Source organism: Dasypus novemcinctus, chromosome 6, assembly GCF_030445035.2.
Source record: "Dasypus novemcinctus isolate mDasNov1 chromosome 6, mDasNov1.1.hap2, whole genome shotgun sequence".
NCBI classification, from domain to species: domain Eukaryota; kingdom Metazoa; phylum Chordata; class Mammalia; order Cingulata; family Dasypodidae; genus Dasypus; species Dasypus novemcinctus.
In genome coordinates, this window is record NC_080678.1 from 68,734,543 (window position 1) to 68,748,348 (window position 13,806).

Sequence of the window (13,806 nt, forward strand, 5' to 3'; positions counted from 1 at the left end):
GGAAAGTGTGGGAGGGCAAGGGAGTGGGGCATATGAGAATCCCTTATATTTTTTATGTAACATTTATTTACTCTAAAGCTCCCTTAAAAATAAATTAATTAAAAAAAGGAACATACTGCAATCTCCCCCATATCCACCCCCCAAAAAAAAGCCTACTACAGGGAAGCAGATATGGGTCAAGAGGTTGAGCTCCTACCTCCCACATGGGAGGTCCCAGGTTCAGTGCCTAGTGCCTTCTGAAAAAACAAAAACAAACAGCAAGCAAAACAAATGATAAAACCAACTTAGGGAGACCAATGTGGCTCAGTGGTTGAGTTCTGGCTTCCCACATACGAGGTCCCAGGTTTAATCTCCAGCCCCTGCCACCTTGAAACAACAACAAAAAACAACCTACTACAAGGGAATGGACATAACTCAAGTGGTTGAGTGTCTGCTTCCCAAGTACGAGGTCCTGGGTTCAATCCCTGGTGCCTCCTTTAAAAAAAAAAACACCCAAAATGAAAACCTATTACAAATATTTTTGCTTGGTTTTAATGTCACATCTATTCATCCAAGGCTATAACCCCAAATTCTCAGCTATTGATTAATAGAAGTGATGAAGAAAGAGTTTTCATTTAGGCACTAAAGAGAAGGAACCTTCTTTTATTCTTTTCATGCTTTATCTTACCTCATACCTTATTACAGCCTCTGAAGTTTCAGTTGAACATTTCATTTAAACATTTCATTTGATATAAACCACTTTCTCACCAGACAGAATCTTTGTTCACACATATAACACTTCTCTAAAGAAAGCAGGATATAAATGCCAAGGAATTCTCAGATAAAATTTCAATTGCCACATGTCAAACACAGGCCTAGACAAAACACTATCATGCAACATGACCTTTTTTGGGTGTTATTTTATAAGCTGTCAAATGGCAACAAAACATATTCAGAACCATTTACTTATCAAGCATGCCGAATTTGCAAAACCACAAGAAAGACGTTTCTAATAATACAGCCATGCCCCATAATGATCTGGCTCCAGATACCTTTATAATCAAACGCCGGCGAATAACTCGGGTAGTGACTCTCTGTTCCTCCTCTGAGCTTGAATCACTCTCATATTCTTTCAAATCCTGGTAAATGCATTTTTAGTGTAATTTTATCATCACATTTAAAATAAAAGACATTCTGAGAAGGGAAATCAGGAAAAAATTACTTTTACTTGCTTTTTTGTCCTTCTCAGGAATATCATGATGTGTATTTCTGAGAATCTTAAAAAGAAATTTTAAGTGGAAGAAAATTTTTGAGCAGGAATGCAAGTTAAATTTCTCTTTTACTGTGTGTGTGTAATTGTGTATACATATATATATAGCAAGTAAAGATCAGGTAATTAAATTATAAATAATTAAAAATAACAATTATAGAGCCTTTTTGGCATTGGAACCTACATGCCACTATTATTTATAGAAGCATTCATATTCCTTTTTAAACTAATTTTAACTCTCTATTCATTTGACTTGAATGTGTATCCTTGGTGGGGTCATGTTTTTCTTGATCTACATAAAGTGGCATAATATTTCTGATTTTTATAATATTTGGGCCAGATTTGACAACTTTATCAAAAGCTACTTTTAATTTGATAAAGGGTAAATAATTTATATTAGCATAATTTGGTATGTGTATATATATATATTTATATCTGCAGATTTTTAATCAACATAATTGGTTTCTAGCACACAGCTCGTCCTCAGTAAGATTTTATTCACATGAATGAAGGAATAGTGTAAAACAAAAAAAGTTTGAAGGCTTTTTAAAATACTGATATGAAATTAGGATAGAAAATCATTTCAAAGATAATATGGATGTACAGAATTGCACAAAACATTAATTCTTAGGCAGTAAAGAGAGAAATAAGGAAAAATATCACGTGGCAAACAGGTCCTAATTCAAGGTGAAAAGATTTTTGCTTCTACTTAAATGCCATGGTGCAGGGTATTCACTGAATTACTTTATTTCTAAATTTTAATGGTGAGATTCTGAAAATAATTCTCATATTTTATAAGTTTTCAAGTTAGCCCAAATCTAATAGTCCTGGAGATAGAAATTATAACTGACGTCATTGGAAAAATGGATGATTATATTTGTAAAAACAGAAATAAAACAAGTAAAATTGTTACAGGAGGTATGGGTGCTATTAAAATATTAAGTGATTTGTGAAATGTTAGTGAATAGATAGTAAACAAGGTCATCTTTTCATCAAAGGGAAACTTGACAAATATTTGAAAAATATATATCTTAAAATGTTATGGTAATATCAATCTTGACTTTAGGAAATTTCTTCTGAACAAAATATCCCACTAAATAACATGGGTTTAAATGGAAACAGCTTTCAAGTTTTTAACTCCTTGCAAAAATATTGGCTGCTAAGTTCCCTATTATTTTTAATTTTTTTGAGAAAAAGACAGTAAACTTGGGACACTTAGATGATCCAAATATTGTGAATGGAGGCTTTGCAATGGTTCAAACAGTCAGAAAAAGGTAAGACAAATTCACTTTGACAAAAGAAAAGAATTACTAATTACATTCAAGAATTAATGAATTTGATGAGGCAAAAGGAAAATAATGGAATCTTGAGAGGAGGAAAGATTTTCACCTGGAAAAATTCAAAAGCAGAATATATGTTATGCAAACACTAATAAAAAAAATCTAGATGTTGATTGTCTCATAATCCTACCAAGAATCTTCCAAGACCAGCCCCTTTGATGAGGAAAAAGTGGTCATTAGGCCAGTGTTTGTTTCCACTTTCTCCTTGGAGTCTCTGTCAACTCTATGGTGAAGGGTAGAGAAGATGACAGTAGAAGCTAAGATCAGGATTCCTTTCAAAGAACTCTCTAGGAAGTGGCAAAGAGGGAGCCAAATGGGATTTTCTCATCACTCCTTGCCACAGGTCACTGCATGGGAAGAGGTGAAAATAGCAGATTTTTACCTTGTAACAGCAGGTAGCCATCCGTGTAAGAGCCGCACCCGGACTTTTGACCTGATTTTTTAAGGGACAAAAAGGGGGCTGTTTTCTGAAATCATACATGATCTAATTGGTTGCTATTCTATGGTCTAGCCACAAAAGACACATCCTGAACATCTCTGGAGTCTTGTAAGGCCAGACTCATATCTCCCCATAATATTTATGGTCAGAAAACATTTGTGCATTGGAGTGGGACCAATACCAAAAGCACAAACTTGTAAGAAATCTTGAAAAAACACATTAATAGTAATTATTTTCCATTACTGATGAACTCAGCAAAGATTTCATTCAGGGTATGACTGTCATTTTCAAACCCTCTCTTTATGACTTCCCCCTGGTACCCCAATGGCCAGTACATATGCACATGTGCTCACACACTGGTGCTTAAATTTATATTTACATTATAATTTGCTTTCAGGACTTCTCTGTTGATTTTTAATAGGCTTTTGCAAAATGAATGTTCACAGTTAAAATATCACTAGGTTATCACTTCTCCCAATATTTTCTGTGAGCTCATTTTAAAAGGGAACATACGTAGCATACAGCATTTTAAAGGGGATTATTCTATTCAAACTCATACTGCTTAAATATACTAAGAGTTAACTCCAAATCAGAAATTAATATTCAAACCCCACTAGTAAGGAAAAAAATCAAAGAAAAGCCTGAGAAAGACTCAAACAATAAACTTTAAAAGAAAAACAAACAAGAACTGATTCAGTTAATGATTAATTGTTGGTGATGGTACAGTAATCATGTGCCTCAAATGATACTTTTTTAAAAACAATTATGCATAAAATCCATGGAACTACAATACACAAACAGTGATCCCTGAGTCAAACAATGGACTATAGTTAACATTACTATAAAAATGTGTTTTCATCAGTTGTAACAAATGTTCCACAGCAATGCAAGGTGTTGGTGGTGGGTTGATATAGGAGAATCCTGTATTTTAAATGATATCTTAAAATATTCATCTGCTCATTTAACAACTGCCTTCACCAAATCTTAAAGCAACTAACAAGAAGAAGAAATACGATTATTAGAGTTTTATTTCCTCTCACTTTCCCCTCTAACAAGCAGGGAAATTGTCAAAAGATGGCCTGCAGAAGGGAAAAGGAAAGGATACGATTAGTGACAAAGATGATAATTAGCCTCTGAGAAATTGGGAGTTGAGTAAGTTTTTCTAAAAATCATATTCATCCAGTATTATTTTAGTAAAAAATTGTTTTTCTACCCAAGACACTGCAGAAGATCTTAAGTAAATGAGATAGTTTTGTGGGAAAACTATAAGCACTACTAATCCAAAGACATATAACTCTCCATACATGTCTATTGCGTAATTCATGAAAAGCCTACAATTTGAGAGAATGAAAAGCAGTAAAGAATGTAGGAAATAGATCTTAAAAATCTTTCTTTTAAAATTTAGTTATTTTAAAGTTTTAAACTAAAATTACAACTGGTAAATGGCAGTTGTAAATTTAGTTTAAAACTTTAAATATAGCCAACGTCAAAGAACTTAAATAATTATTTATAAGATGGTACCACAAATACATCTAAGTACAAAGAGCAAGTATTTAATTGGATCACAGAAAAGTTTTTAAATTGCTGAAAACAAGTGTTAGGAAAATTATCAATTTAGATATAGAAATTATAAGAAATAACACTTCTAACTTTAAGTTTCTGTTATTAACCAGTAGTGGCATATGCCTACCTCAACTTAGACTTGGAAATTGTTTTTTTCCAATTTTTAAAGCACTGTGCTTTGGGGGACAAAAGACCCTACATCACAGAACTCCAAGATAAGTCAGATGCTACAGATTCTATAAATTACACAAAAGAACCAGACAGGTATAATCTTCCTTCCATAAGAAAGACTAGGTTGGGAGTTAGGACACCTAAACACCAGTCAAAATTAACATTGGAACTTAAGCTTGTAATTTAACATCTCTATGGTTCTTTTCCCTCCTGAACAATTACTAGAGATACTTATTCCTTTTTCCTACCTGATGAATGAAGGCATGATCAAATGACAAATGGTTTACTCAATACTTTCTTTACCCCCATCATTAGTGCTACAAAGTTACACATTTATAATTTAGAAATAGTAAAAAAAAACAAAAACAAAAAAACAAAACCTTGCATCCAGTGCCATGAGATTAATCAAAAGAGCCAAAGCATCAGTAATCTCAATTTAAATGCAAAGACACTGGCTAACCAGATGGCATACCTTTAGCTCAGACCCACTGGACCCCTCTTCTTCATGGAGGTGAAGCCGTGGCTTGCCGTCTGCAGGTGAAGTCCTACTCATCTTTTTCATACTGACAGGCACACAGGGTTTAGGCTCTTCTATTATGAACTTGCTGGTTTCTTCCAGAGATTTCTGATATGCTGCTAGTGGTGATGCTGGTTCCTCAACACGACCAGACACATGTATTTTTGGTTTTAGAGTTTCCTTAGCACTATGTTTTCCTATATCATTTTGTGATTCTGAAAAGAAAGATTTTGTCTTTGCTTCTGGAATGACTTCTGCATGGCTTCCATTTGCTTCAAATTTTCCAGGTTCTCCTTTGAGATATGAGGTAACAGAATCCCTACACTGGTCAGGGCTGGAAAAGATAAAATGTGTAAATTTACATTGGCAACATATGGCTGAATGTGGACTTCAGAAGCTCTAAATTTTATCAGTGTTTTTAACTACTTAGGAGGAATAAAAAAGTATGAAATATTTGGCCACTGGATTTCAAGCTGATGGGCTAGAGGTACATAGGTCCCAGGCACCCCCCCACATCCAACAATTCCCAATGTGGCCAGTTATGCTGACATTTTTATTTTTTTAATTGAAGTACTATCCCTACTTGGATTGTGTGTCTTAAAAAGTGATCCTGAGAGGTTCATGGTCATACCTAGAGTTCCAAACATATTAATTTAAAAGTGAGAAATATTTCAAAATATACTTACATCACCAATGGGAAAAAAAACTGCTGACAAAGAGAACAAACTCCCTTGAAGGAAACTCTGGCATTTCCAAAAACCCCAAATTCCATTTCTTTGTATGTTTTCAACGGCAAATCCTGCCATCATGTTTTTCTGACCATAATACTTGAGAATCTCATCTTCCTCCACTCCTGACCATTACTACCTTTTCCCATTGTAGAGCAGTGTCAATGCACACTCTTTGCTTTACTTGGAGGATAGTTTTCCTTTTAACTATTAAAAATCTTTCTTTTCAACACTTTCTTTTAAACTGACTTCAATTTTTACTAATTTCACTATAGATTATTCCTCTTTTTATTTTGTATCTTGTGTGTCTTTTTTAGCGTCTTTGCTAATTTCCTGTCGAAATCTGAAAGCAAAAACTGGTGCAATGTTTTATATGAATAATGTATATTTATTGTGTGGTATGTGTATATATATGCATACCTGTTTGTGTTTACATATATATTCTTTTAAATCAAATTCTGATTATCCGAACACATTCATTTTAAAAAAGATATCAACAGCATACCCTATTCTCTAAGTGTTAGGTCAAACAGGTCCAGCATATTGTGAAGGTCCTGCAACATATACCTGTATGATTTCCGTTTAAATTCCCATTTCCCAGTCTACACTGCTTGTCTACTTTCCTACCTTATGTATGCTCATACTAGGAGCAAAGTTACTGCAATTCTCCTACTTCTATGGGACAAGGTAATTCACTGCCTTTTTTCTCTATATAATTCACTGGCAGAGCCTATAGAAAACAAGGAACTTCAGCTAGTTTAATAAACATGAACACTTTTCTGATATCTACATCTGTTCCCTGATATGCAACTATAAATTATGTGACTATATCTGAACACAGACATAGAATTCATTGATACTACTATTTTCCAAAATTTTTGCAAACTCCTCTTTGAAAATTCTGTAAATTCTCTCTTTGGAAATTTCTATTGCACAAGAAGCTTATCAGCAATATAAAAATACTACGATGGCTATGAAATAAATTTAGTTCTCTTGCATCCAACTATGTTGATCATGAGTTGCTATGATGTGTGCATAAATAAAAATAATGCCTACTATTATTGAGAGACTATTATTTGTACTGGTCATTTGGTAAGTATGCTACTATGCTTTCTTTTTCGATCCATAGAACTGTTTGACATAAGTAGTAGTATTTTTATTTTTAAAAATATTAAAGTGACTTTCGTAGAACACAGAAACATATCTTAAGTCACAAAGTGCATACCTGATGGTGGTAGGATTTGAACCAAGAACAGACTTGGCTCTCATTACTCTAAAACAAGGCCAGTGGCACATTGTATAAAAATATGAACCAGACTCATGATCAGGGAATTATTTGGGTTATAAACAAAATATTTATCATAGCAATATTATTTGGAGTAAAGAATTATCTGTATTAGATGTTTCTAATCTTGGAAAATAATACTTATGTCAAAAAAAACATAGAGGATACATAAAATGTTAACAGTGATTTTATTAGCATGTTAGGACAGATGACTTTTTTTGCTTCTCTGCACTTGTACATTAAAAATAATTGCATAGAAGGGAAATACACCAAAATGTTAATGATGATTATTGTTAGGTGATGAGGGTGTACTTGAATTTTTTTATTTGCATTTTTGAAGTTTGTATAATAAGCATATTTATGTTTGCAGTTAATAAACAACTGGCTGTTTAAAGGACTTGGGCTTTTCTTTTAAGTTATTTTTAATGAACATTAATCTTATTGAAAGAATAATATGATGAATAATAAACTCAAAAAGAGTAATCTTCTAAAGTAAAGGGAATGTGTATATATATTTGGCAAGCATATTAAAATTTTCTGCATTTTACTCCAAGCTCTTAATGTTTTTGAGAATTATATTTAAAGTAAATTTTCTTCTTTCAATTAGTATAATGAACAAACCTTTAAAGCAGGAATTATCCCCAAACTGGAATGGTAATTTAAAAAGAGTCATTGCAAACAAGAATATATTTAAACAAATTCTTAAACTTTCCTTTTCCTTAAACAGAGCCATACCTGTCATCCAGTCGATCTAGTAACCCACCAGTTATTCTTCGAGCTTGAGCAAGGGACTCTAGGTTTCCACTTGATGTCTCATTCTGCCAACCTGTAATTGAAGACATTTTCCGTTCTGCTTGCTGAACACCTTTAAGAATAGCCTGCACTTTTTCTTCTGTCATCTCCTCAGCCTCTACTCCTTCTTCAAGTTGAATGTCCTCAAATAGAGATTTGAGTTTTTCTTCCGTCATCTCCTCATCAGGACCAGATTTTCCTTTCTCCTGCTGTTCAGAGCTTACACCCACTTTTCTAGTCTGTTTCAGTGATTCTGGCGATTTACCATCTTTTGGGACCCCAGCCAAACTTCCGAGGTATTGAGGATACTCACTCAGATACACATCCTCCAATTGGCTCTCATCTACATCCACTGCTTCAGGCAATTCTGTTAAAGGCAATGAGTCTTCCAGTTTGCTGTCTTCTAAGGAAGTGTCTTCTGCAATTACAACTGGAGGTCCGTCTGCTGAATGTTCTATGTTTCCCTGGGATGGCACTAGCCCATCACTCAGTCTACTGGGGATCCTAAGGGGAGACTCTATGCTACAGATGTCACTAAAATTATCATCTTGCTGGAAAGGGGTGAGTGGTGTGTAGTGCAACCCTGTGGGGGTTTCCAATTCCACTTGAAGGGAAGGGTAACCTATGGAAGACAGTACATTTGGACTGACTGGAATGAATTAGAGCACATCAAACAAAAACACATGGAATGACTAAAACTGTATTAGGTATGAAAATGAATGATGAATCACAGAACAATGTTGGTAAATTCATTGCTTTAGTTCAATTAAATGTAATACAGTGAAATAAAGAGCCTAGTGCAAACTCTAATAAGACAGAACGTTAATTAAGGTACTAATTATTTCCTAATTTTGGTATTTCAATACAGTGATTTAAATAAGCAGACTAATTTAATCCAATATAGTTAGCTGTCATCATATAAAATACATTTATTCCATGGCCAAATTTATTATCTTCCTACTTTTAGCATGCAAAATCCATATTGTGGTGAACTGAATACAGCAAACCACAAGAAACAAATTTTTGAAAATAATTATAACGTATTTTAAAAACTCTACATTTAAGTAATGCAACCCAACTCTTAATTCTTATTTATTTCCCATGAATTTTACAGCAAAGAAAAATGAATTTAATCTTAGAAAGAAGTGATTATTAGATTTTTAGAGCAGTGGCACTGGGGGAAAAAATCTAAAAAAGGTGTCAAGAAAAGGATTTAAAAGCAGAGCCAAAGCAGGAAAGAATCCATGTAAACTTTTTAGGTAGCGTAATGTGATGGCAATGAAATGGTTTGTTGTGTATGGAGATCTCGGTGAACTTGGTGATGGGGATCCAGTGAGAACCCCAAATCAAATAAAGAGAAAAAAGAAATCATACATAAGAGAGACAGGAGGAAAACCATGCAAACTGCAGTGAATATTCATGATATGAAACATGGAGGTTTCTTAACCAGCCTACACAAAGGGGAAGGAGGGAGCAGTTCTCTTGTTTAAACAGTGCTGCATGGACTAAGGAAGTATTTTTCTGCATCAGCAAAGAGAAAAGTAAATTACAGTCTGGTCATGGTGAGGAAAGGAAGTTCCATAAAAGATTGAAGAGGAGAGACAGGGAAAAAAAGGCAACGGAGCACATTTTCTGGTTTATTGGTCTACAAAACAAAAGCTAATTTTCCCATCAATCCAAGACAAATACCAACTTGGCTTTTTGTTGTAAATCAAATTGCTATAGGTAAGTGAACATTTTTCAGTGATGGTCATCTATAAAGCAGAATCTTGTTGAAAAATTGGCTAAGATTACCTGAGCTTTATAATTAGCGTAAGTGAAATTTATTTTTTTACAACATTCCTAAGTTTCCCTAAGAACTTTTTACACAAAGAATATGAAATATTAAAACATAGGAACAAAAACTTTTGTAAATTTGTTTTAATGATATTCTGATTTTAAAACGTTAAAATTCAACACAGCTTCTAGGTCCATTTAAGACTTCCTTTTTTCCTGGTGATCTTTTTTGTTAGAGCTACTTTTGTTTTAAAAAATTTCCCAATAAAGACAATTAAAAGAATGTTTAAACTATAACTTGGCAATAATTCAGAATTTGATATAACATTGGTCTAAATATTAGCCTAGCGCAAAAAAAAAATTAGTTACCAATATATGCTCTCATATATAATACAAAGCCTTTAGAGAGCATTTTGTTCAATATCTATGGTATTTATTAACTTAAAAAGAAACAGCTTTTCACATTATTAGCATCATGTTTATATTATGTGGATAACAAACTATGTTTTAATTTTCTGTTGACATTTAACTTTAGAAAGCAGAAGCTAAGAATTTGAGATCGTTTGTCACATAATAATGCAGACAGTAGAGGTTACTGACTCCTGTTAGTCTAACGTTGCCAGTTTAAAAATAGAAAGTCACCATATTTTTCAAAAGTTGGAATGGTTGAAAAATATTCCTTCTCCTCTTCCTGTCTCTGCACAATCAACATTGTTTACTCAAAATTCATTGTAAGAATAAATTTCCATTTGTGAAGGTAAGACAAGAATATCTTGAAAAACATAATAGGATATTTATTATGTTTTCTTAATACGTTGATGAAAAAGCCCAATTTACATAATGAAGGAAAGATGAGAACATTATTATACAAATTAAGCCAATGTAAAGAGGAATTATTATTATGCTATTAGTAACATCTTGGTTCATTGAAATAGAAATTATGCTGCCCTTTATATAGGATAAAGTAAGATTTAAAAAAATAAAATAAAGGGCAGCAAAAGAAGTTAAAATGATGCTAGATCAAGCACTTCTTTGAGCGATATATTAGACTTTTTCAATTCACATTTTAATACTTGGTCCCTGAGCAGTAATTCATCATTTACCTTGAGAATTTGCACACTATATGTATAAAATAGTGATCCAATATCTTGCTTGCTTGGTAAAAATGGTTCATAAGTTTTTACCTACAGATGAGTAAAAGAGATTGCTAGTTTTTTAGTTAATATAATAAGTAAAAACCACAAAAATCAATGCATTCTCAAGATATTAAATTTTCTTCCATTTGGTCATATAAAATATTTGAAATTTCAACTCTTTCAGATAGCTTATGCTTATATATCTCATTATTTGTATTTTTATATGGCAGACACCTTTACCAAGTTAGCTCTGATACCAGTGTTTATTTGCAGACTCTTGAAAAGTGCTGTGAAAATGAGAAATTAAGTCAAGCAAATCACAATTTAGTTAGTTTTAAATGATTCCCTTGTTCTACTGCACTTTCAATTCTAGCAAATGATTAAATAAATATGAACACTAAATTCAATTACCATCAACAGGGTCATGGAAAACATTGTTCTCATCTGCAAAACTTCTGGTGCCTGAAATATTTCCATAATCAAATATTGGTCCTTCTAGCAGAGTCACTATATCTATTCGATTAATTTTTGTTAAGACGGAAGTTAAGGCATCAGCTGAAAAGGAGAAAAAAAGGTTGAAGACCCAAATAAGAAATTATTTTCTTCCAGGCAGTACAATATCCATACAAAGGCATGGCTTTTGCATCCCTCCTGCCATTTTAGCTCCTCCCTACTTCAGCTCTGCTGTATCACTATTCAGAGGGCCCAGAATGCTCGCTTCTGCAGAGAGTCACATTTAGGGTCTTAAGAATTCCTTTGTGAAGCTGTACATGGCGGCAGCAGCATTCTCCATACTGCAACAGAGCAGTATGGGCCTCCAACTAGCTAGGCTCCTTTTATCATGAGGAGATCTAATAAAACGTTAAACAAGTTCCTGTCTTTTAAAAATGTCAAAATAGGTCACCCTCATATTTGATGCATTTAATGACTTACTATGGTCAGACTGACAAAGGCAAACGCACAGTAAGTTATTCTACATTTTCATGGGTTGGCACTTACCATATAGTATAGCACCCCTCACTTCCCAACAGAACAAAACCCAGCGACACTAGAGAATTCTCTGCCACCATAGATGAAGCTGAATAAAATGATTTAGCTCTCTATTTTCATCTTATCTTTCCCTCTCTACTTCCCTGCCCCTCTACCTCTAGCCATTAACAGTAGCTTCCAAGTGTTTCTGACAACCATCCCATGATTTAACTAGATTTATTTTTTCATTTTTGATAGTCACTAAGGACTACAGACAAAATGCAAAAGAAAAAAAAAACCCACTACTTGTTTTCTGAAAAACTTTCAAAAGTTTTTATATAAAATATCGGCACTAAATTAAACAACTATAACTTCAAAAGATTTGCTTTTTTTGATTATTCTGATTTTACTTTTTCTATAATACATTAAAAATTACAGAAAATTCAGAACAGTATTTGCATGAATCAGTAGGCTTATCTAAAATATTGGATATATGCAGTTTTGAAAATTATAATAATAGAATTTCAGCATACTTGTAGCATTTTTTCCATCTCTGGTAACCCATTTTTTTAATAACATGAAGCTTTGAGAAATTAAAGAATTTGGATTTTCCACACGTATTTGATTGATTTCATCCACTGAGAAATTCAGTTCCCTCGCCAGTTCTGTAGAAAAGGAAAAGAGTTACTAAGATTTCATATTCTATTTTTACTGCATATATTTCATAAAAGTAGTGTTCAACTGCCACACAAATCAAGGGAATTTCAGAGTGAGCCTAAGTAGTCTTGAGCATTAATCTTTATAGCTGTGATTTTCATGGGAAGTAGTGATCATATATGCACAAGCTGTGATTACTTTCTTGATGGAATTATTTACATATAATTATTTCTCTTTAGAGATTACAACGATTTTTGATCTTTTACAAAGAGGATGTGGCTTGATTCTTTTAATTCAGCCACAATATTCTCTACAATTTGAACAAACTGCATACAAGATAGGTGGGGGTTATACAGCTCATAAATACAAAACAAGAGATGCTGACAGGGTTTGCCCTAGGCAGTCTTCATAAAGTACATCTTTTACTCACATAATATTCTACTCTACATGCCTTCATGTTTCATGAACTCTACTTGGGAGGTTAAATGATGACTCAGGGCAAATCATATATAACATGCTGCCACTTGTGTAAAAACATGAAAAAGAGGGCTTTTTTACCATCTACATGTATATACGCATACATTCAATCTTGTAAATGTAGAGAGTGTCCTTGGAAAGATACACATGTGTATTAGTGACTGCCTTGGAAGAGGAAAACAAGGAGTCAAATGTGGGAAGGAGGCTTACTTTTCACTTTTTTTTTTTTGTACTATTTGAAAAAAGTATCATGCATTTATTACCTTGAACATTTATACAAATTTTTAAAAATGGCAAAAGAATTGCTCCCCTAGTAAAGAATTTGGTCAAAATTCTATCCCCCTTAAGTACTATCCCCAGCAATTTGGCAAAATGCAGTTCAGAGGCTCAAAAAAGTCCATGTTCTTTGAAGAAGATATTTACTTCTAGGAATCTATCCTGCTGATATATAATTGTACACAGTGTTTTATATACATGAATGTTCTCTGCAGGCTTGTGCTACTGAAAAAATGTTGAACAAATGGAGAAGAATTCATTAATGTAAGGCAGAGGCTTGCAGCATTTTTTGATCATAGCCTGCATTTAGAAATTCATGTGTATCACAGCATTTATATAACCGAAACCAATATTCATTGAGCAAAACTTAGTCTTAATTCACAGACATTTTCTTTTATATTCTATCCTGTTCAAAGACAAAAACAAAGTCA

The 13,806-nt window shown here is 33.3% G+C and overlaps 1 protein-coding gene across 3 annotated transcripts in view; it reads right to left on the reverse strand.

Moving 5' to 3' along the window:
• Positions 1-13,806, reverse strand: part of ANK3 (ankyrin 3) — a 345,711-nt gene that overhangs the window by 21,174 nt on the left and 310,731 nt on the right. For 2 of the 3 annotated variants that reach the window (XM_058298891.2, XM_071215805.1), the window contains 4 exons: positions 12,499-12,630; positions 11,408-11,551; positions 8,028-8,118; positions 5,235-5,613 (listed from right to left, as the gene is read on the reverse strand). In XM_058298891.2, coding sequence (XP_058154874.1) covers positions 5,235-5,613; positions 8,028-8,118; positions 11,408-11,551; positions 12,499-12,630 — 746 coding nt within the window. Of the gene's footprint in view, positions 1-5,234; positions 5,614-8,027; positions 8,707-11,407; positions 11,552-12,498; positions 12,631-13,806 lie in introns of all 3 variants that reach the window. The other variant, XM_058298890.2, reaches the window with a different exon arrangement.